This window comes from Lissotriton helveticus, chromosome 11 (assembly GCF_964261635.1).
Source record: "Lissotriton helveticus chromosome 11, aLisHel1.1, whole genome shotgun sequence".
Classification (NCBI taxonomy): Eukaryota; Metazoa; Chordata; class Amphibia; order Caudata; family Salamandridae; genus Lissotriton; species Lissotriton helveticus.
In genome coordinates, this window is record NC_136072.1 from 69231814 (window position 1) to 69253558 (window position 21745).

Sequence of the window (21745 nt, forward strand, 5' to 3'; positions counted from 1 at the left end):
TGTACAGTCTATGCAAAAGTATACAATCTGCAGCTCATATACCTTGTAGGAAGATAGATCCCTGACTATGGTTGCCCCCAACTTTTTGCCTGGTGTTTTGCTGGTTTTCTGACTTAGTTGACCTGGGGCCCTGCTATTCAGGACCCCAGGCCTACTGCTCTCTCTGTAAAATGGATTCCATGTACCTTAGGTACATATCTAATTGGATACTGAGTCACCTTATCAGTCCCTGTACAGTGTACCTTAGGTACCCAGGGCATAGGTGTACCCAGGGCCTACCAGGGGCTGCAGCATGTATTATGCCACCCCTGGCTGGCCATCCAAATCTGACACAACTGGCTGCTTGACAGCTGGGGCAAGGTGGTGTAATCACCCTTTGCTTTAGATATAGTATACCTATATCTAACCCTAAAAATGGACACACAGATCTCCTATCAGTCACTCCTATGGCAGGCCTTAACAATCCTGAAGGCAGAGTGCTTGGAATCGTGTGAGATAGTGCTCTGGCATGAGCTGAGCCTGTCTGCGGCTTTCGGGATCCATCCCTTAGCCGTTTCCATGATATCTCATACCATATACTCTTAAGTGCATTATAATCCTCGCGGTTATATGCCAACTCTGGTATCGCTTTATCAAAACATGTCGAGTAAGGTGTCATACGAATTGGAATACTAACCCCTCGCCAATTCTGGCGACGGGGTTAGCATTCCACCCTTCTAGAGGGACACGATATGTATGTAACCTATAACCCCGGTTAAAGTCAAACAGAGCCTCAGCTCCACAAAATGGATGCTGCCACCGAGACACCGAGACACAAGTCTGCCCTCCTGCTGCTGGGAGTCCTCCCAGAGCAGGAGACAAGGACAAAGGGTTTCCTGCCAGGGGCGGTGCCAGCACCGTCCCAGACAGGGTTTTGTGTATTCCAGGTAGGCAGGGCTACAGAGGAAGGTGACTGCAAGTGGCACCCCGGTGCTCACTGTGCATAGGCCGGCTGAAACCAGTTCCAGGGGCACTCCAGCCCCTGGCCTGGGGAAAGCCCGCCAAAGGAGAGGGGTGTAACCACCCCCCTCCTGGTCCCACCCATAGGGCAGGACTTAGTCGCGTGCCAGCCCCCTTTTCCCAGATAAAGGTAGGAACTGGCCCCCTTCCAAATTAGATCATCTTTGGAATCAAGACACGACTTTCTACGAAAGGACATCAAGATTTCTTCTTCAAGATTATCCCTTGTGACTAAGGAGTAGTCACCCTGCATCCGCAGGCACCACCTTAAGAACACTGCGGTCTGCTGCAAGTCCTTCCTCCGGAATCCGACTGCCCAGCTCGACAAGACCCGGCTTCCCTGGCACCTCCGACCTCTACTCACCTCTACAGCCAAGCTGAGAACCGTGAGTGCGACGAGACCTCAAGGGACCGACTATTGCCAAGACTGCACGACTTCTTCACAGCAAGCCCGCCGAGTAATCTACTGGCGAGTGCTTTGGGGTCCGAGAAGCCCCTACCCTGAGCAGCTCCAGCACCGAAGAGCAGCCCCCCAGCATCTCCACGATCGGCGTGGGGCCCTTCTGCTTTTTGCTGCTCACCGCGTTGTTTGGCTACTAGCCCGCTGGCTTGTGGCCTTCTGAACGACGCCCGACGACATCACTGCTGCTGGTCTGGTTGCTCCAGACTGGCTCTTGCTCCCTTCCAGAAGAGGAGCACCCCGGACCCTCCTGGTCCACTCAAGACGCCATTTTGAGTCCACCGCGTGGGCTTGAATTAGCCAAGGCTTTGTTGCCCAATCCTGGGTACTTCGACGCCGACAGCTTCATCCATCGTGGGACAGCTCGCCTCTCCATCCTGGTCGCCGACAACGCCTCCTGGTCCGTGAGATCTGCAGAGCACAGCGTCGCCCACTCACCTAGTCGAGGTGACTACCATCCGGTGCCCTCCTGGTGCCACCTGACTACTGGCTAGTAGTCACGAACTTGGTCCCCTCTGCTTTCAGGTGTCATCCATCTTCAAGATCCAGGCTTGGATCAACTCGAACTCTCTTCACTGGTCGCCTGCCAGCATCCTTCTTCCAGGCTCCTGGTTCGTCTACGAGGATTCCCGACGTCTTTTGAGACCTATGCAGCTGCAGCCCCTGGGCTAGGTAACTTCGGCATTTCGGTGCCCCAGCATAGCCTCACTATCCAAGGGTCAGGATCCACTGTCGTTTTCTTCCTACCAGGTCGGGTTCGCCCGTACACACTAACTTTAACTTTACTAGCTATCATAGACTTTGTCCCGCATCCCGCGTGAGAGTGCACACTCTGCACCCGAGTCCCCTGGGCCTCCTAGAAGTAATCTAACGATTCTATAGTCAAGTCCTAGCGATTCCAAAGCCTATTAGTACTGTACTTACCTGCTAGTAATTTCGCATTCCACTTTCAGAGTATATGGTTTTTCGTGCCCCTCGGGCATTTGTATATACTGTGCTAACTTAAGTATTTTCGTAAGAGTTTTGTTGTGTGCATAGCACCCTGGCCTCATAAGGAGTACAGGGCTGTTGTGATTCTAATAAATACACTGTTTATTTATTTTCATAACACTTGTGTGGTGTCCTTTCACTGGGTGTTCAAGGGGTAATGTGATGGTAAAACAGCTGGCTTAACACGCCCTCTAGAGTCTTAGCCTTAGACTGCTCGTATCCATGCTACTAGGATAGCTGGTCTATAAGGTTGACTTACAACCAATCATCAATAAGGGTTGTTTGGACTGATATATAGTGATCACTAGAATAGTGAGCACTGCACATCAGGCCAACTTCTCACATACCTTGAATTGAAACTGCTATGTTCGTGGCATGTGGGCTGCTGAATTCATATCTATAGCATAGATCGCCGCCTAGTGTTGGGTCCGGATGATTGCACATTGTTGTCCTGGAAGAGTCTTCGAAGTATCACGAGATAGGTGGCTCTTCCCCTGGACTACAGTGCGCATGGGCATCGACTTCATCCCCAGATTGTTTTTTTCCGCCATTTGGTTCGGATGTAATTTTGTTCTCTCCAGTTCGGAATCGACAAACTTTTTCGAGGCCAAAAGGCCTTTTTCGTATTGTCGGTATTGTTTGCGTTCGGTGCCCGGTTCTGTTCAGACTCGCTTCCCGAGTTGGACATCCAGGGAGTCGCGTGACTCTTTGGTGCTCGAGGCCCAGTCGACGCAGCAAGACCCTCGACAACGCGACATGGAACGGAGCCCGTTCAAGAAGTGTCCCGTGTGCGGGTCGAAGTACCCACACATCGACGTCCACCCGGTGTGCAACAAGTGCCTGTTGCCGGACCACGATGAAGCCAACTATATGGCATGTTCACGGTTTCGTTCGAATAAGACGATTCGGCTTCGGCGCGTGGCGCACATGGAGGCCCGGCAGTCGGCCCCGGCACCGGTGGACATCTTCGACAGCGAGGAAGCAGACAAACACGAAGTTCAGCTGCAGATTTCACCTCCAGCGGAGGAAATAGACTACGACTATCAAGTGGATGTCGAAGGCCTACACGTAGAAGAAGTCGTCGATGAGGTAGGAGACGACGATGAGGCCTATGGGGCCATGGAAGATAGCTCAGAGGAAGAGCTATGCCCCGTTCGAACACTTACAAAGGCTCAGGTCGAGGGATCGCCAATCGGCCTTACCCAAGACCTTCTACTAGGATCCACGACCCTGGCCCGGCTACGGACACTCCGGCGGAGCCGCCCTTGTCCAAAACGAAACCGAAAGTGACACCTTCGGTGTCAACACTACCAAAAGTGGTTCAACCGCCATCGAAACCGAAATCGTCTGCTCCCCCGTCGACACCCTAGTCTTCCGAGGTGTCTGGACAACCCAGGCCGAAGAAAGCTGTCGACCCGGCGAAATCGGGGAAGAGCGTCCAGCCAAAGCTGACCAAGGGCGTCGAGCAGAAGTCCAAGAGGGGCGTCGAGCCACAGTCGAGCAAGGGCGTCGAGCCGAAGTCCAGGACGGGCGTCGAGCCGGAGCCAGGCAAAGGCGTCGAGCCGAAGTCCAAGAAGGGCGTCGAGCCGAAGACCAGCAAGGGAGTCGAGCCGGAGACTGGGGCCCCAAAAACGGTTACCCAGTCCGCCGACACGATAAAGCCTCGGCCAGAACAGCCCAAGTCATCGACGCTAGAGTCTTCCCACGTTGGTGGACCAAGATTGTCTGTCGTGTCGACGAAGCCGTCCGCTTCCTTCACGAAGCAGGTCTCGGACTCCCTGAAACGTATCAGGGACAAGGCTTCGGCGGAAGACCCCAAGGCACCTTCCGCACCGAAGCAGTCGGTCCCCACCTCCAAGTCATCGACGCGAATCCTCTTCACGTTGCCGCCGAAGGCCTTCGCGCCACGGTCGGTGCCCGAAGCGAACTTGCAACTTGCTGCGGGGTCGAAGCCTACTCTCCCGGCTGGGGGCTTGAAGCATCGACCACCATTGGTGGAGGATCAGTCGGAGCGTTTCATCGATGCCGACACCGGGAAGCTTACGCTTTACAAACGGAAAATTACTGCGACGACGCCTTTAGAGTCATACACCATTCCTCTAAAGCGCAAAAAGCCTGCTTCGGATTCACCGGTCTTGGTCGAACCACTGGCTCCTGGGACTCAAAGAGTTGCCACACCCTCACCGACTTATTCTGCTGCCGAGGATGCTGGGGATCAGGACGAGGAATACAACTTCCCGGCCCACACAGATCCTGATGAACAACAGGACTCATGGGTGGACGCAGGAGACCAAGGGGATCAGCAACCCGCCCTTGATCCTGAAGTATACAATGTCAAGACCTCTCCCACTGAGGATTCTGCGGCATTCAATGCCTTGATCGAGAGGGCGGCAAAGAACCACGACGTTGAACTGCATGCTGACCCTGTGGAGGTGGACTTCCTCTTTGACACTTTTTCAACAGCTGAAAAGACTGTGAAAACTCTCCCAATGCTAAAAGGGGTCCTGAAACATGCTGCGAACATCTTCAAGGAACACACACGGTCACGGATTGTTAACCCTAGAATTGAAAAAAAATACCGACCGGCACCTGGCGATCCAACCTACATCAAGGGCCAGTTGCCATTGGACTCCCTGGTAGTTTCTAATGCCCGCAAAAGGGCGAATTCGCAGACCACTGGTGAAGCTCCTCCCCCGGACAAAGAATCCAAAGTGCTGGAGGCATCGGGAAAGAGTTGCAGCTCAGGCGGCCAATATCTGGCGTATCTCTAACACGCAGGCACTCTTGGCTCGGTACGACAGGGCACACTACGACACACTAGAGACCCTGTTGCTACATCTCCCAGACCAATATAAGGAGGCTGCGGAGATGCTTATCCAGGAAGGGAAGCTCATCTCCAGCGCTTCAATTAAGTGTGCACTAGACGTTGCAGACACTGCAGCCAGGGCAATTAACACCAGTGTGATGTTAAGACGTCAGGCATGGCTCAGAATCTCTGGGTTTAAGCCTGAGATCCAAACTACCATCCTCAACCAGCCGGTAAACCCTGACAGATTATTTGGTCCTGAGGTGGATACCACCTTGGAAAAAATAAAGGATACTGAGACTGCAAAGTCCATGGGAGCTCTTCAGTCCCAACAGTTTAGGGGGAGCACTTTTTGTCGCTCAGGCAATTGGGGTGTTTCCAGAGGCCAGATGTCCCAGCAAACACAATTCAATAAAGGTGGGGCGCAATCCTCTTACCCCAAGCAAAGTAGAGGAGGTTATCGAGGCAACAACACCAAGGGCAGAGGCAGGGGCAACAACAACTCCCGTTCCTCCGCCTCCAACAAACAGTGACGCCCTGTCACTGCCCCGACCATTCCACACCTGTCGGGGGGAGACTCCAGCAGTTCCTGCCAGTCTGGAAATCCATCACCACAGACAGGTGGGTCAGGAAACTTATCCAGTTCGGTTATTGTTTGGAGCTCACATCCACTCCACCCAACATACCACCAAAACACCGTCCTATGTCCACAGAGCATTTGCACTTATTGCAGCAGGAAGTTCTTGTCATGCTGCAAAAGGGCGCTATAGAGCTCGTGCCAGTGGAGGAAGAAGGCACAGGTGTGTACTCCCTGTACTTAATCCCGAAGGACGGGTCCCTCAGGCCTATTCTGGACCTCTGGCCCCTAAACCAATACATTCTCTCAGAACACTTCCACATGCTAACGCTGCAGCAGGTTCTTCCGTTACTCACTCAGGGGGACTTCCTCGCAACCTTGGACCTCAAGGATGCTTACTTCCACATTCCACTCCATCCATCATACAAAAAATACCTCCGATTCACCATTCAAAATCGGCATTATCAATTCAAGGTCCTTCCTGTTCGAGGCATGTGGGCTGCTAAATTCATATCTTAGCATTAGATCGCCGCCTAGTGTTGGGCTCGGATGATTGCACATTGTTGTCCTGGAAGAGTCTTGGAAGTATCCTGAGATAGGTGGCTCCTCCCCTGGACTACAGTGCGCATGGGCATCGGCTCCATCCCCAGATTGTTTTTTTCCGCCATTGGGTTCGGATGTGGTCTCGACGTCTTACTGTCGGAACCAAGAAAAACTAACTTTTAGCGGCCGAAAGGCCTCGATTTTCTTGCGTCGGTATTGTCTGCGCACGGTCTCGAGTCTTCCGTCTCTTGGAGCCGGAATTAGCAGAGTTTTCTTCGCTCTCGGAACTTTGAGGCCTTCTCATCGCGACACGACTGCAAGCCTTTTCGGACATGGAGCGGAGCCCGTTTAAGTACTGCCCGCTCTGTGGGTCCAAGTACCCACACATCGATCTACACCCCGTGTGTAACAAATGCCTTTCGCCTGACCACGACGACGGCAAGTGCAAGTTGTGTGCACAGTTCCGCTCAAAGAAGACTCTCAAGCTTCGGCGCGCGATGCGCATGGAAGCTAAACAAGCGGCCCCGGATCCGGAAAACATCTTCGGCGACCAAGACGAAGAGGACCAGGGTCATCATCTCCAAATCTCCCCACCCGAGACGGAGGTCGAGGCGGATCCGGGAGACGACGACGGAGTCGCGGGTCAAGGCCTTGAATACGTCGACGAGGTAGGAGACGACTGTGAGAAGTTGGCCTGATGTGCAGTGTTCACTATTCTAGTGATCACTATATATCAGTCCAAACAACCCTTATTGATGATTGGTTGTAAGTCAACCTTATAGACCAGCTATCCTAGTAGCATGGATACGAGCAGTCTAAGGCTAAGACTCTAGAGGGCGTGTTAAGCCAGCTGTTTTACCATCACATTAACCCTTGAACACCCAGTGAAAGGACACCACACAAGTGTTATGAAAATAAACAGTGTATTTATTAGAATCACAACAACCCTGTACTCTTTATGAGGACAGGGTGCTAGGCACACAACAAAACTCTTACGAAAATACTTTTAAGTTAGCACGTTACACAAATGCCCGAGGGGCACGAAAAACCATATACACTAAAAGTGGAATGCGAATTACTAGCAGGTAAGTAACAGTTCTAATAGGCTTTGGAATCGCTAGGGCTGGACTAGGGAATCGTTAGATTACTACTAGGAGGCCCAGGGGACTCGGGTTCAGAGTGTGCACTCTCACGCGGGATGCGGGACAAAGTCTATGGAGGCTAGTAAAGGCAAAGTTAGTGTTCACGGGCGAACCCGACCTGGTAGGAAGAAAACGACAGTGGATCCTGACCCTAGGATAGTGAGGCTATGCTGGGACACCGAAGTGCCGAAGTTACCTAGCCCAGGGGCTGCAGCTGCATAGGTCTGAAAAGACGTCGGGAATCTCGTTGCCGGACCAGGAGCCTTGAAGGAAGAAGTTGCTGGCAGGCGACCAGTGAAGGAAAGTTCGATGGATCCAAGCCTGGATCAAGGAAGAAGAAAACCTGAAAGCAGAGGGGACCAAGTTCTTGAATCACTAGCCAGTGATTAAGTGGGCACCAGGATGGCACCGGGCGAAGTCACCGCAGTCAGGTGAGTGGGCGCTGCTGGGCTCTGCAGTCTCTCGGACCAGGAGGCGTTGTCGGCGACCAGGATGGAGGTGCGAGCTGTCCCACGAAGGATGAAGTCGTTGGCGTCGAAGTTACCCAGGATTGGGCAACAAGCCTTGGCTAATTCAAGCCCACGCGGTGGACTCAAAATGGCGTCTTGAGTGGACCAGGAGGGTCCAGGGTGCTCCTCTTCTGGGAGGGAGCAAGGGCCAGTCTGGAGCAACCAGACCAGCAGCAGAAATGTCGTTGGGCGTCGTCAGGAAGGCCACAAGCCAACGGGCTAGTAGCCAAACAACGCGGTGAGCAGCAGAAGGCAGAAGGGCCCCACGCCGATCGTGGAGATGCTGGGCAGGCTGCTCTTCGGTGCTGGAGCTGCTCAGGGTGGGGGCTTCTCGGACCCCAAAGCACTCACCAGGAAATTACTCGGTGGGCTTGCTGTGCAGAAGTCGTGCAGTCTTGGCGATGGCCGGTCCCTCGAGGTCTCGTCGCACCCACGGTTCTCAGCTGTGCTGTAGAGGTGGGTAGAGGTCAGAGGTGCCAGGGAAGCCGGGTCTCGTCGAGCTGGGCAGTCGGATTCCGGAGGAAGGACTTGCAGCAGACCGCAGTGTTCTTAGATGGTGCCTGCGGATGCAGGGTGACTACTCCTTAGTCACAAGGGAGAAATCTTAGGAAGAAGTCTTGAGTTCCTTTCGCAGAAAGTAGTTTCAGGATTCAAAGATGATCTGATTTGGAAGGGGGCCAGTCTCTCTCTTTATCCTGTAAAAAGGGGCTGGCACGCGACTAAGTCCTGCCCTATGGGTGGGACTAGGAGGGGGGTGGTTACACCCACTTCCTTACACCCACTTCCTTGGCGGGCTTTTCCCCAGCACAGGGTCTGGAGTGACCCTGGAACTGGTTCCAGCCAGCCTATGCACAGTGAGCACCGGGGTGCCACGTGCAGTCACCTTCCTCTAAAGCCCTGCCTACCTACAATACACAAAACCCTGTCTGGGACGGTGCTGGCACCGCCCCTGGCAGGAAACCCTTTGTCCTTATCTCCTGCTCTGGGAGGACTCCCAGCAGCAGGAGGGCAGACTTGTGTCTCGGTGGCAGCATCCATTTTGTGGATGCTAAGGCTCTGTCTGACTTTTAACCGGGTTATAGGTTACAGGCATGTCGTGTCCCTCTAGAAGGGTGGAATGCTAACCCCGTCGCCAGAATTGGCGAGGGGTTAGTATTCCAATTCATATGACACCTTACTCGACATGTTTTGATAAAGCGATACCAGAGTTGGCACATAACCGCGAGGATTATAATGCACTTAAGAGTATATGGTATGCGATGTGTGTCCATTTTAGGGTTAGATATAGGCATACTATATCTAACCCTAAAATGGACACACAGATCTCCTATCAGTCACTCCTATGGCAGGCCTTAACAATCCTGAAGGCAGAGTGCGTGGAATCGTGTGAGATGGTGCTCTGGCATGAGCTGAGCCTGTCTGCGGCTTTCGGGATCTATCCCTTAGCCGTTTCCATGATATCGCATACCATATACTCTTAAGTGCATTATAATCCTCGCGGTTATGTGCCAACTCTGGTATCGCTTTATCAAAACATGTCGAGTAAGGTGTCATATGAATTGGAATACTAACCCCTCGCCAATTCTGGCGACGGGGTTAGCATTCCACCCTTCTAGAGGGACACGACATGCCTGTAACCTATAACCCGGTTAAAAGTCAGACAGAGCCTTAGCATCCACAAAATGGATGCTGCCACCGAGACACAAGTCTGCCCTCCTGCTGCTGGGAGTCCTCCCAGAGCAGGAGATAAGGACAAAGGGTTTCCTGCCAGGGGCGGTGCCAGCACCGTCCCAGACAGGGTTTTGTGTATTGTAGGTAGGCAGGGCTTTAGAGGAAGGTGACTGCACGTGGCACCCCGGTGCTCACTGTGCATAGGCTGGCTGGAACCAGTTCCAGGGTCACTCCAGACCCTGTGCTGGGGAAAAGCCCGCCAAGGAAGTGGGTGTAACCACCCCCCTCCTAGTCCCACCCATAGGGCAGGACTTAGTCGCGTGCCAGCCCCTTTTTACAGGATAAAGAGAGACTGGCCCCCTTCCAAATCAGATCATCTTTGAATCCTGAAACTACTTTCTGCGAAAGGAACTCAAGACTTCTTCCTAAGATTTCTCCCTTGTGACTAAGGAGTAGTCACCCTGCATCCGCAGGCACCATCTAAGAACACTGCGGTCTGCTGCAAGTCCTTCCTCCGGAATCCGACTGCCCAGCTCGACGAGACCCGGCTTCCCTGGCACCTCTGACCTCTACCCACCTCTACAGCACAGCTGAGAACCGTGGGTGCGACGAGACCTCGAGGGACCGGCCATCGCCAAGACTGCACGACTTCTGCACAGCAAGCCCACCGAGTAATTTCCTGGTGAGTGCTTTGGGGTCCGAGAAGCCCCCACCCTGAGCAGCTCCAGCACCGAAGAGCAGCCCCCCAGCATCTCCACGATCGGCGTGGGGCCCCAGGGGTGGCATAATACATGCTTCAGCCCCTGGGAGACTTCTGGGTGCACCTCAGCCCTGGGTACAGGGACTTGGAGAGGGCCCAGTGCCAATTCAGTACCTGGGTACAATTTGGATAGAGAGAACAGCTAGGCTGTGGGTCTGATTAGCAGGCCCACAGCCAGGGAAAGTCGTAAACCAGTGCAGCAAAAAGCAAAAATCTGGGTGATCATAGGATTGCAGACCCTACTCTCCTACAACGACGATGAGATTTATGGGGCCGCGGCAGACAGCTCAGGCAACGAGCTCTGCCCCGAAGGTTACGAGGATACCGACCGGGACACGGGATCGCCTGTCGGCCTTACCCAAGACCCGTTGCCGCAAGCCACAGCCCCGCCTTCGGGCCCGGCCACGGACTTACTTGCTGGGCAGACTGTTTCGAAACCGAAACCGAAACCATCGGGATCGACAACACCTAAAATGGCCGACCCGAAAACGAAACCGAAAGTTAAGGACTCGAGTGTCCCTAAGATGGCTACCGTTCCGGTGAAAGCGACGGTGCCCGCTACCCCATCGACTCCGTCGACCTCCGGTCCGCAGAAGTCGAAGAAGTCCGTCGATTCCGCTGCTGCGAAATCGAAACCGACGCCAGAGGAGGGGTCCTCCAAAAAAGATGGTCGGCACGGGTCAGCGGCTACGACGCCGTCAAAACCCGCCAAAGTCGGCTCCAAGGAGGCTACGCAGGCACACGGAAAGAAGTCTGTGCCCCGAACGCAGGAATCGGAGGCGGTAAAGACAGGATCCGCGCCCAAAGCGCACAAGGCCCACAAGGACGTCGGATCCGAGGGGAAAATCAGACCGTCCTCGTCAGCGCCGACACAAACTGTGAGTGTGCCGTCCCCAATAGCCGAATCACTGAAAAGAATCAGGGAGAAGGCCTTTGCCCCGTCGGCTCCGATACCATCAACGCAGACGCGCAAAGACACTCCAGAGAAGCCGTCTGGGAAACTTCTCTTTATTTTGCCGCCGAAGGAGGCGCCCAAAGCATTTTCAACCAAATCGGCACCGAAACAGGTGATTTCTTCACCGACTGGCCCACTTCCACGTCAGGTACTCGAATCCGAGGACGATTCGGAGCATTTCATCGACGCTGACACAGGCAAACTGACCCTCTATAAGAGGAAAATCACTTCAGAGCCAGTGGACCCCTATGTCATCCCACTAAAGAAGAAGAGGGTGCCCCTTGACGCCTCAGGCCTCACGGAACCAATCCAGCCTCCTCCGAGACGGAGCCCTACTCCCTCCCCAGAACACTCTGCGGGTGAGGGGTATGATGAAGACGAGCAGTACAATTTCCCAATCAATGAACCTGATGTGCAACCGGATTCATATGATGACACTGGTGACCAGAACACCCAAGGTGCGGGGCAGGACCCGCAGCCTTTTAATGCACGGGCATCCCCGACTGAGGATTCAGCAGGTTTTCATGCACTGCTCGAAAGGGCGGCAGCCAATCATGATGTGGACATGCATGCCGACCCTGTTGAGGAAGACTTCCTTTTCGACACTTTTTCAGTCTCTGAAAGGACAGTAAAGACACTGCCTATGCTTAAAGGAGTCCTCAAGCATGCTGGGGACATATTTAAGGAGCCTACGAGGGCGAGAGTGGTCAACCCTCGCATTGAAAAAAAGTACAGACCTGCTCCTGGAGACCCCGCATACATTCGGGGACAATTGCCACTGGACTCTCTTGTGGTCGCCAATGCCAGGAAACGTGCCAACTCCCAGACTACGGGTGAAGCTCCTCCCCCGGATAAGGAATCCAAAGTGCTAGAGGCAGGGGGCAAAAGAGTAGCTGCACAGGCATCAAATTTTTGGCGCATCGCCAATACACAGGCACTCTTGGCGCGTTACGATAGGGCGCACTATGACACCCTAGAACAGATTGTACAACACCTGCCTCCACAGTTCCAAGAGGGCACCAAACTGCTTATTGAGGAAGGAAAGCTAATCTCAAACGCAGCCATCAAGTGTGCACTTGACGCTGCGGACACAGCTGCTAGAGCTATCAACACTAGCGTTATGCTGAGACGACAAGCGTGGCTCCGCATCTCAGGGTTTAAACCGGATATTCAGACAACAATTCTTAATCAGCCAGTCAATCCTGATAGTCTGTTTGGTCCGGATGTTGACACCACCCTAGAGAAAATAAAGAAAGACACAGAAACTGCTAAGTCTATGGGGGCCCTACAGTCACAACAGTTTCGTGGCAGCAATTTTCGTCGCTCAGGTGCACGTGGAGTCACCAGAGGACAAATGGGTCAACAATCCCAGTTCTCAAAAGGTGGGGCACAATCCTCGTTCACTAAACAGAACAAGGGAGGTTACAGGAATAACAGCAACAGAGGTCGCGGCAGAGGAAACAACAGCTCCCGCACCTCTACTCCAAGCAAACAGTGACTCTCGGTCACTGCCCCCCGACCACCTAACACCTGTCGGGGGGAGACTGCAGCAGTTCCTGCCCGTCTGGAGAAACATCACCACAGACAGGTGGGTGCGACAACTAGTCCAGTATGGTTATTGCCTAGAGTTGAAGTCCACTCCACCCAACATCCCGCCAAGGCAACGGCCTATGTCCGCAGAGCACTTGCTCTTATTGCAGCAGGAAGTAGTGGTGATGCTGCAAAAGGGAGCAATCGAGCTCGTGCCGGTGGAGGAGGAAGGCACAGGGGTGTATTCCCTGTACTTCCTTATTCCAAAGAAGGACGGATCTCTCAGGCCCATTCTAGATCTACGTCCCCTCAACCTATACATACTATCAGAACATTTCCACATGCTTACACTGCAGCAGATTCTTCCCTTGCTAAACCAGGGAGACTTCTTAGCAACCTTAGATCTCAAGGATGCTTATTTCCACATTCCACTACACCCGTCACACAGGAAATACCTCAGGTTCACTATTCAAGGCAGGCACTACCAGTTCAAAGTCCTACCCTTCGGAGTCACAACAGCCCCGAGGGTGTTCACCAAGTGTCTAGCGACAGTGGCGGCGCACCTCAGGAGGCAGAACATCCATGTCTACCCCTACCTAGACGACTGGCTCGTGCAAGCCAAGTCAGAGCAACAGTGCGCCGCAGACATGTCGACTACAATTCACCTTCTTCACGATCTGGGTTTCTCCCTGAACTACCCAAAATCGCATCTTCAGCCGGCACATGTCCGGCAGTTCCTAGGTGCTACGATCAACACCCTGACGGCCATGGCTCAGCCAAACCAAGTCAGGATAGACAGCATGCAGGCTCTGATCCAAAAGTTCAGGCCACAACACTCGCTTCCAGCGAGAGTGTTCATGCAGTTGATAGGCATGATGGCCTCCTGCACCTTCATAGTCCCTCACGCACGGCTACATATGCGCCCGCTCCAGGAGTGCTTAGCGAATCAGTGGACACAGGCTCGTGGGCAATTGACAGACCTAGTGTTGGTTACCAGTCGGGCATTCGACTCTCTGCATTGGTGGACTCCACACAACCTTTGCAAGGGCCGACTGTTCCAAGAGCCCGTGCCGCAGATTGTCCTGACAACGGACGCATCTCTCCAGGGATGGGGAGCTCATGTGCTCACTTACACAGTGCAGGGACTATGGACGACGCAGCAACAAAAGATGCACATCAACTATCTGGAACTGATGGCAATCTTCATGGCGCTCAAGTCCTTCATTGTACATCTGTGCAACAAAGTCGTGCTAGTCCGGACGGACAACATGACCGCGATGTACTACATTCAAAAGCAGGGAGGCACCCACTCGCCACAGCTGTCTCATCTGGCTCAGAGCATGTGGAAGTGGGCCATTCAGAGGAACATTTTCCTCATGGCAGAACACCTCCCAGGAAAGGACAATCAGATGGCGGATCTGCTCAGCAGATACAGCCATCAAATGCACGAGTGGGAGATACACCCATCTGTTCTCCACCCGTACTTCCAGCAGTGGGGTCATCCGGAGATAGACCTGTTTGCCACAAAGGAGAACGCAAAATGCCAACTCTTTGCCGCCAGGTTCCCTCACCCACAGTCGCAGGGGAATGCGATATGGATGAACTGGTCAGGCAAATTTGCGTACGCTTTTCCGCCAGCCCCTCTAATACCGCTGGTCGCAAGAAAGCTAAGGCAGCACGAGATGACTCTCATCCTGGTTGCTCCGACGTGGGCACGCCAGGCTTGGTACACCACGTTCCTCGAACTCTCAGTGGTGCCGCATCAAAGACTGCGCCTCACGCCCAGTCTTTTGACGCAGAACCATGGAGACATTCAGCATCCAGATCCACAACAGCTCAACCTGGCGATCTGGCTCCTGAAGTCCTAGAGTTTGGATACCTTAACCTACCTCCGGAGTGCATGCACATCATCAAGGAGGCGAGGAAACCAACTACTAGAGCATGCTATGCTGCAAAGTGGAAGCGTTTTGTCGTTTACTGTACAACCAATGACATCAACCCGCTAGATGCATCTATTCCCAACATCATCTGCTATCTGTTGCATCTTTACAAGTGCAATCTAGCGTACACTTCCATTCGGATACATCTATCCGCCATAGCGGCTTATCTCCAGAACAGGCAGCACCTCTCTGTCTTCAGAGTGCCTGCCATTAAAGCCTTCCTTGAAGGTCTGAAACGAGTCATTCCCCCAAGAACACCGCCAGCTCCGGTGTGGAACCTCAATGTCGTTCTCACCAGACTGATGGGACCGCCATTTGAGCCACTGCACTCGTGTGAACTCCAGTTCCTTACGTGGAAAGTAGCTTTCCTTGTAGCTATTACGTCTCTGAGGCGTGTCAGTGAGCTGCAGGCGCTCACAATCCAAGAGCCATTCATTCAAATCCATCCAAATAGGGTAGTGCTACGCACTAACCCCAAATTCCTTCCGAAGGTGGTGTCACAGTTTCATCTAAACCAAACTATTGACTTACCAGCATTCTTTCAAAACCCGCAAACGGTGGCGGAAAGAATGCTCCATACCTTAGATGTACGGAGGGCGTTGATGTACTACATAGACAGACCACAACCCTTTAGAAAGACAAAACAACTCTTTGTTGCCTTCGCACCACAACACAAAGGCAACCCGATTTCCAAAGCAGGGATAGCCAGATGGATTGTTAAATGCATCCAGATATGTTATCAAAAAGCCAAGCGCACTTTAACAATACCCCCCAGAGCGCACTCCACATGCAAACTGGGGGCATCCATGGCTTTCCTAGGGAACATTCCTTTAGAGGATATTTGCAGAGCAGCCACGTGGGTTACACCACACACCTTTACAAAACACTACTGTGTTGATGTGCATTCCAAGCAGCAAGCTGCTGTAGGACAGGCTGTTCTCAAAACACTTTTTCAGGTTTCTGCAGCTGGCACGGGCAACCGCCGCTGATGGAGGGACTGCTATGTATTCTATGCTAAGATATGAATTTAGCAGCCCACATGCCTCGAACTGAATATGCTACTTACCAGTATGCATCTGTTCTTGGCATGTAGGGCTGCTAACATTCATATCGCCCGCCCTCCTCCCCGGTGCCTGTCGCAGCTGCAGATATACTATTGTATTTATTCATTAGCATGGACATCCTTTACACTTTTCACTCCATCTTCTGCCACAATGGCGAAAAACAATCTGGGGATGGAGCCGATGCCCATGCGCACTGTAGTCCAGGGGAGGAGCCACCTATCTCAGGATACTTCGAAGACTCTTCCAGGACAACAATGTGCAATCATCCGAGCCCAACACTAGGCGGCGATCTAATGCTAAGATATGAATGTTAGCAGCCCTACATGCCAAGAACAGATGCATACTGGTAAGTAGCATATTCATTCGGAGTGACCACGGCCCCCAGAGTGTTTACCAAATGTCTGGCGACAGTGGCGGCGCACCTCAGGAGACAAAACGTACATGTCTACCCTTATCTGGACGACTGGCTGGTTCAGGCAAAGTCGGCCCAGCAGTGCGCCGCCGACATGTCCCACACCATTCACCTTCTTCACGGTCTGGGCTTCTCACTAAACTATCCAAAGTCGCACCTTCAGCCGGCCCATGTGCGGCAATATCTGGGTGCGACAATCAATACTCTGGCAGCCACGGCTCAGCCAACTTCAGCGCGGATCAACAACATCCAAGCGCTTATCCAACAGTTCAGACCGCAACACTCGCTTCCTGCAAGAGGGTTCATGCAGTTGATAGGCATGATGGCCTCCTGCATTTTCATAGTCCCGCACGCGAGGTTACATATGCGTCCGCTCCAGGAATGCTTGGCGCATCAGTGGACTCAGGCTCATGGGCAGTTAAAAGACCTAGTGTTGGTGACCGGTCGGGCATACAACTCTCTGCATTGGTGGAATCCACACAACCTTTGCAAGGGCCGACCGTTCCAGGAGCCTGTGCCACAGATTATCTTAACGACGGACGCGTCTCTCCAGGGATGGGGAGCTCATGTACTCCACTACACGGTGCAGGGACTATGGACGATGCAACAAAGGAAGATGCACATCAACTACCTAGAACTGATGGCAATCTTCATGGCACTGAAAGCATTCAAAGTACATCTGTGCCACAAGGTCGTGTTGATCCGGACGGACAACATGACGGCCATGTACTACATCCAGAAGCAGGGAGGTACACACACTCCACAGTTGTCTCATCTGGCTCAGAGCATGTGGAAGTGGGCCATTCAGAGGAACATCTTCCTCATGGCGGAACACCTCCCAGGCAATCAGATGGCGGACCTGCTCAGCAGGTACAGCCACCAAATGCACGAGTGGGAGATACATCCATCAGTACTCCACCTGTACTTCCAGCAGTGGGGTCATCCAGAGATAGACCTGTTCGCCACAAGGGAAAACGCCAAATGCCAAAGCTTTTGCCGCCAGGTTCCCTCACCCACAGTCGCAAGGCAATGCGATATGGATGAACTGGTCAGGCAGATTTGCGTACGCTTTTCCCCCAGCACCTCTCATGTCGCTGGTGGCAAGAAAGCTAATACAACACTCGATGACACTCATCCTGGTTGCTCCAACGTGGGCACGCCAGCCATGGTACACCAAGTTTCTAGAACTCTCCGTGGTACCGCATCAACGGCTGCACCTCACACCCAGTCTTTTGACGCAGAACCATGGCGACATTCAGCATCCAGATCCGCAACAGCTCAATCTGGCGATCTGGCTCCTGAGGTCTTTGCTACCTTGACTTGCCTCCTGAATGCATGCATATCATTCGGGAGGCGAGAAAGCCCACCACTAGAGCCTGCTATGCAGCGAAATGGAAGCGGTTTGTCATTTACTGTACTGAACGCCACATCAACCCACTTGATGCGTCCATTCCCAACATCATATGTTATTTGGATACACTTATCCGCCATAGCGGCTTATCTCCAAAACAGGCAGCATCTCTCCGTTTTCAGGGTGCCTGCCATTAAAGCCTTCCTAGAGGGGCTGAAGCGAGTCATCCCTCCCAGGACCCCACCAGCTCCTGTATGGCCTCAATGTGGTCCTCACCAGGTTGATGGGCCCACCTTTTGAGCCTCTACATTCATGTGAGATTCAGTTCTTAACGTGGAAAGTGGCTTTTCTCATTGCTATTACATCTCTACGACGTGTTAGTGAGCTGCAGGCGCTCACTGTACAAGAGCCTTTCATACAAATTCACTCAAACAGGGTGGTGCTGCGCACTAACCCTAAATTCCTTCCTAAAGTGGTTTCGCAGTTTCATGTCAACCAGACCATTGAACTGCCCGCGTTCTTTCAAAACCCAGAAACAGTGGCCGAAAGAATGCTCCACACTCTTGATGTCAAGCGAGCTTTGATGTACTACATCGATAGGACCAAAGACTTTAGGAAAACACAACAACTCTTTGTTGCCTTTTCAGCCCAGCACAAAGGCAACCCCATTTCCAAAGCAGGTATAGCCAGGTGGATCGTTAAGTGCATTCAAATTTGCTATCACAAGGCTAAGCGCACTTTGACGGTCCCTCCCAGAGCCCACTCCACCCGCAAGTTGGGGGCCTCTATGGCTTTCCTTGGTAATATCTGGATTGGAAGATATTTGTAGAGCAGCCACGTGGTCTACACCACACACATTTACTAAACATTATTGTGTAGATGTGCACTCCAAGCAGCAGGCAGCTGTAGGGCAGGCTGTTCTTAAAACACTTTTTCAAACTTCTGCGGCTGGCACAGGCGGCCGCCGTTAATGGAGGGACTGCTATGTATTCTATGCTATAGATATGAATTCAACAGCCCACATGCCTCGAACTGAATATGCTACTTACCAGTATGCATCTGTTCTTGGCATGTAGGGCTGCTGACATTCATATCGCCCGCCCTCCTCCCCGGCGCCTGTAGCGGCTGCAGACTTTTTTACACTTACTCTTAGCATGGCCATTACACTGTTACACTCCATCTTTGCCACAATGGCTAAAAATAATCTGGGGATGGAGTCGATGCCCATGCGCACTGTAGTCCAGGGGAGGAGCCACCTATCTTGTGATACTTGGAAGACTCTTCCAGGACAACAATGTGCAATCATCCGGACCCAACACTAGGCGGCGATCTATGCTATAGATATGAATGTCAGCAGCCCTACATGCCAAGAACAGATGCATACTGGTAAGTAGCATATTCATTACGAGTATGCATCTGTTCTTGGCGTGTAGAGCTGCAGATTCGTATACGCCCACCCGCCTCCCCGGATACCTCTTATCTGTTCCAGTACTATCGTACTTGGATACATAACACATGGACATCTTTCTACTGCTTACTACTTAATCGTAACTCTTCATGGCAAAACAATCGAAGGATGGAGTCGATGCCCATGTGCACCATCATCCTAGGTAGGAGTCACCTACCTCGTGACTACAAAGACTTCATCCAGATCAAACCTCCGAGCCCAACACCAGATGGCGATCTCTGCAAAAGTATACAAATCTGCAGCTCTCCATGCCATGAACATATGCATACTGGTAAGTAGCATTTTCATTCCTGTGGCACAGGATTACAATAACTTAATCCACACATGACCTCAGGCCGTGGTTTGCAGTCTTTTTAATTTTTTTGGGTACTTGTGGTGGATTTCTTCATGGTTCACTAATATGGCTTTTAGCACCAATATATTTTTGGGTGATTTGGTGTTACTAGTTCTCTGAGATGGCACTTAATACTGGAAGTAAGATATGGATGGTGGCACTTTTGCAAGGCATGCACAGATGGATCTCTTCACAGCTCTTTGCCTGTTGATAATGTGGTGTCGCAACTCATAAGTCATTGTTTTATTGCTTAGCTCCTGAGCCTGGGCGACCTGGAACAAGCACTTTAAACAGATTTTCGGCACTTCAGCAACCACCTTCTGACCGAGATCCTGGTAGAGTGATTCAGCGGTAAGTGTTTTACAATTTTAAAATGTCCACATGAGGAGAAACATTGTAGAGTCAGACCCCCCAGGATATTGCGGCACAAAAAAGAAAAGTTAGCTGCATTATTGCAGCACTTTATTTTACTCGTAATCCATTCCTTTTCAGCCCTAAAATGAAACCTGTTTTAGCACAGTATTCCACTTTGAAATAGGCATATTTAGTTTCTGCATTGTTGCAGAAGCACAGCTCAAATCTACTAACCTCGTGGGAGCAGGCCATATTTCTCCCTGGGATGTTCTAGCACCTATGTATGCACCCCTGGTGGGGCACCACTTTCACCACTCCCTGGTTTCAGTCACACAGCTCCCTTCACTCTCTGGTTTACGTCATGCAGCACATTTCACTCTCTGGTTTCAGTCACGCAGCTCTCTTCGCTCTCTAGGTGCAGTCACACAGTTCCCCTTCGCAGTGCGAGAGGTCAGTGAGTCCAGCCCTCACCAACTTGCTCACCCATAGTGGAATTACTGCCATCTGAAATGGGAACTTTTGCCGTATAATATTACCTTGGTTTTTGAGGGGGGGGGGCGGGGGGGTTATATAGTGCGAACTTGACCTGAAGGTATCAGAGCGCTTTACATGAGCAACAGTTGAGTTACAGATTGACACATTCCCTTTCTATTGTTAGACACCGTAAGATTCAATGGTTTACCCAAAATCACAGGATGTTGAGCATCCCTGCCAAGACAGGAACCCAGTTCCCCAACTTCGAGGTCGACTGATGTAGCCATTAGGCCACATCCAAACTTCCACCACGTCATCAAACCTCACACACCTCACCCAGTATGCTAGTTATAGGCCAAACCACTTTTACTACTGTGCACTCCAATGAGCACCCAGGAATCTGTTAGAACCAGAACATGTCCCAGCCTCTCTAGAGATAAGAGCTATATAAATAATGCCATCTAGCCACACAGAGTGCTTTAGGCCTGACGAGGGTTATGGCAAGAGCTATATAAATACAAATGCAATTCTATGTATAGCATATATAGGTGTGTGTATACACGTATTAACATATGTATACATATGTTTAGATGTATCCATACCTGTAAAAACGAATGTATGGTTTATTTAAAAAAAAATTTTTATTTTAAAGCTTCCACCTCTACCTTTCGCTCCCATCTTGAATCATCCCAAACCTTTTGAACTAGTGAACTTCCAAACATTCTTTCACATCTTTTCTCTATTCCTATCCAATTCATCCAACTAACAGGTGCACAAATGTGTGTGGAGTGCTAGCTGCTTGGATACAAAAGTCTGTGTGTGGGAAAGCTGGGAGGCGTGTGACAACCACTCAGACTTTGCCCGATGCCTACTGTGGGAATGTAGAGAGGTGTGAAAGCACGGGTTGAAGGGGTAGTTTGGGGAAGGGAGAGGGTCTGTTCAGGAAACCAAGTGCTCTGCAGGGGAGAGTGAGCTGCTGAGTGTATGTGAGAGGTGTGACAGAACAGGTTGGGGAGTTTGGGGTAAAGAGGAGGGTCTGATCTGCAAAGTCTGTGCCCTGCAGCCGAGAATTGAAGTGTGAGGGGCCTGGAGGAAAGAGGGTGGGGGGCAGCTCAGGAAAACCCTTGTCTTGCAGGTGAACGGGCTGGCACAGCCTGCTGGCCGGGGTGTTTGCTGGGGGGGGGGGGTGCGGTGATACAGTGCAGTACATACATTTTAACTACAATGACTCAGCCGGCTTCTGAGGCCTGCTTGGCGATTGTACTTTTAATATCAAGGCCTCCTGTGAAGAGCCGGGGTGTCCTGTGTGCAGGAGATGTACACCGCCACACTTTCTTTTCCTGCCAAGCTAGAAATAATCATTTAAAAAGCGGGCTTCTGAGATGCATATACCTCAGCAGTAAACA

The 21745-nt window shown here is 51.9% G+C and overlaps 1 protein-coding gene across 22 annotated transcripts in view; it reads left to right on the forward strand.

Annotated features, from left to right (window-relative positions):
* The window catches only part of EIF4G1 (eukaryotic translation initiation factor 4 gamma 1), a 980016-nt gene that overhangs the window by 761273 nt on the left and 196998 nt on the right, over positions 1–21745 (forward strand). For all 22 annotated transcript variants that reach the window (XM_078666154.1, XM_078666151.1, XM_078666155.1 and 19 more), the window contains one exon: positions 19766–19862. In XM_078666154.1, the coding sequence (XP_078522280.1) occupies positions 19766–19862 (97 nt within the window). The remainder of the gene's footprint in view (positions 1–19765; positions 19863–21745) is intronic.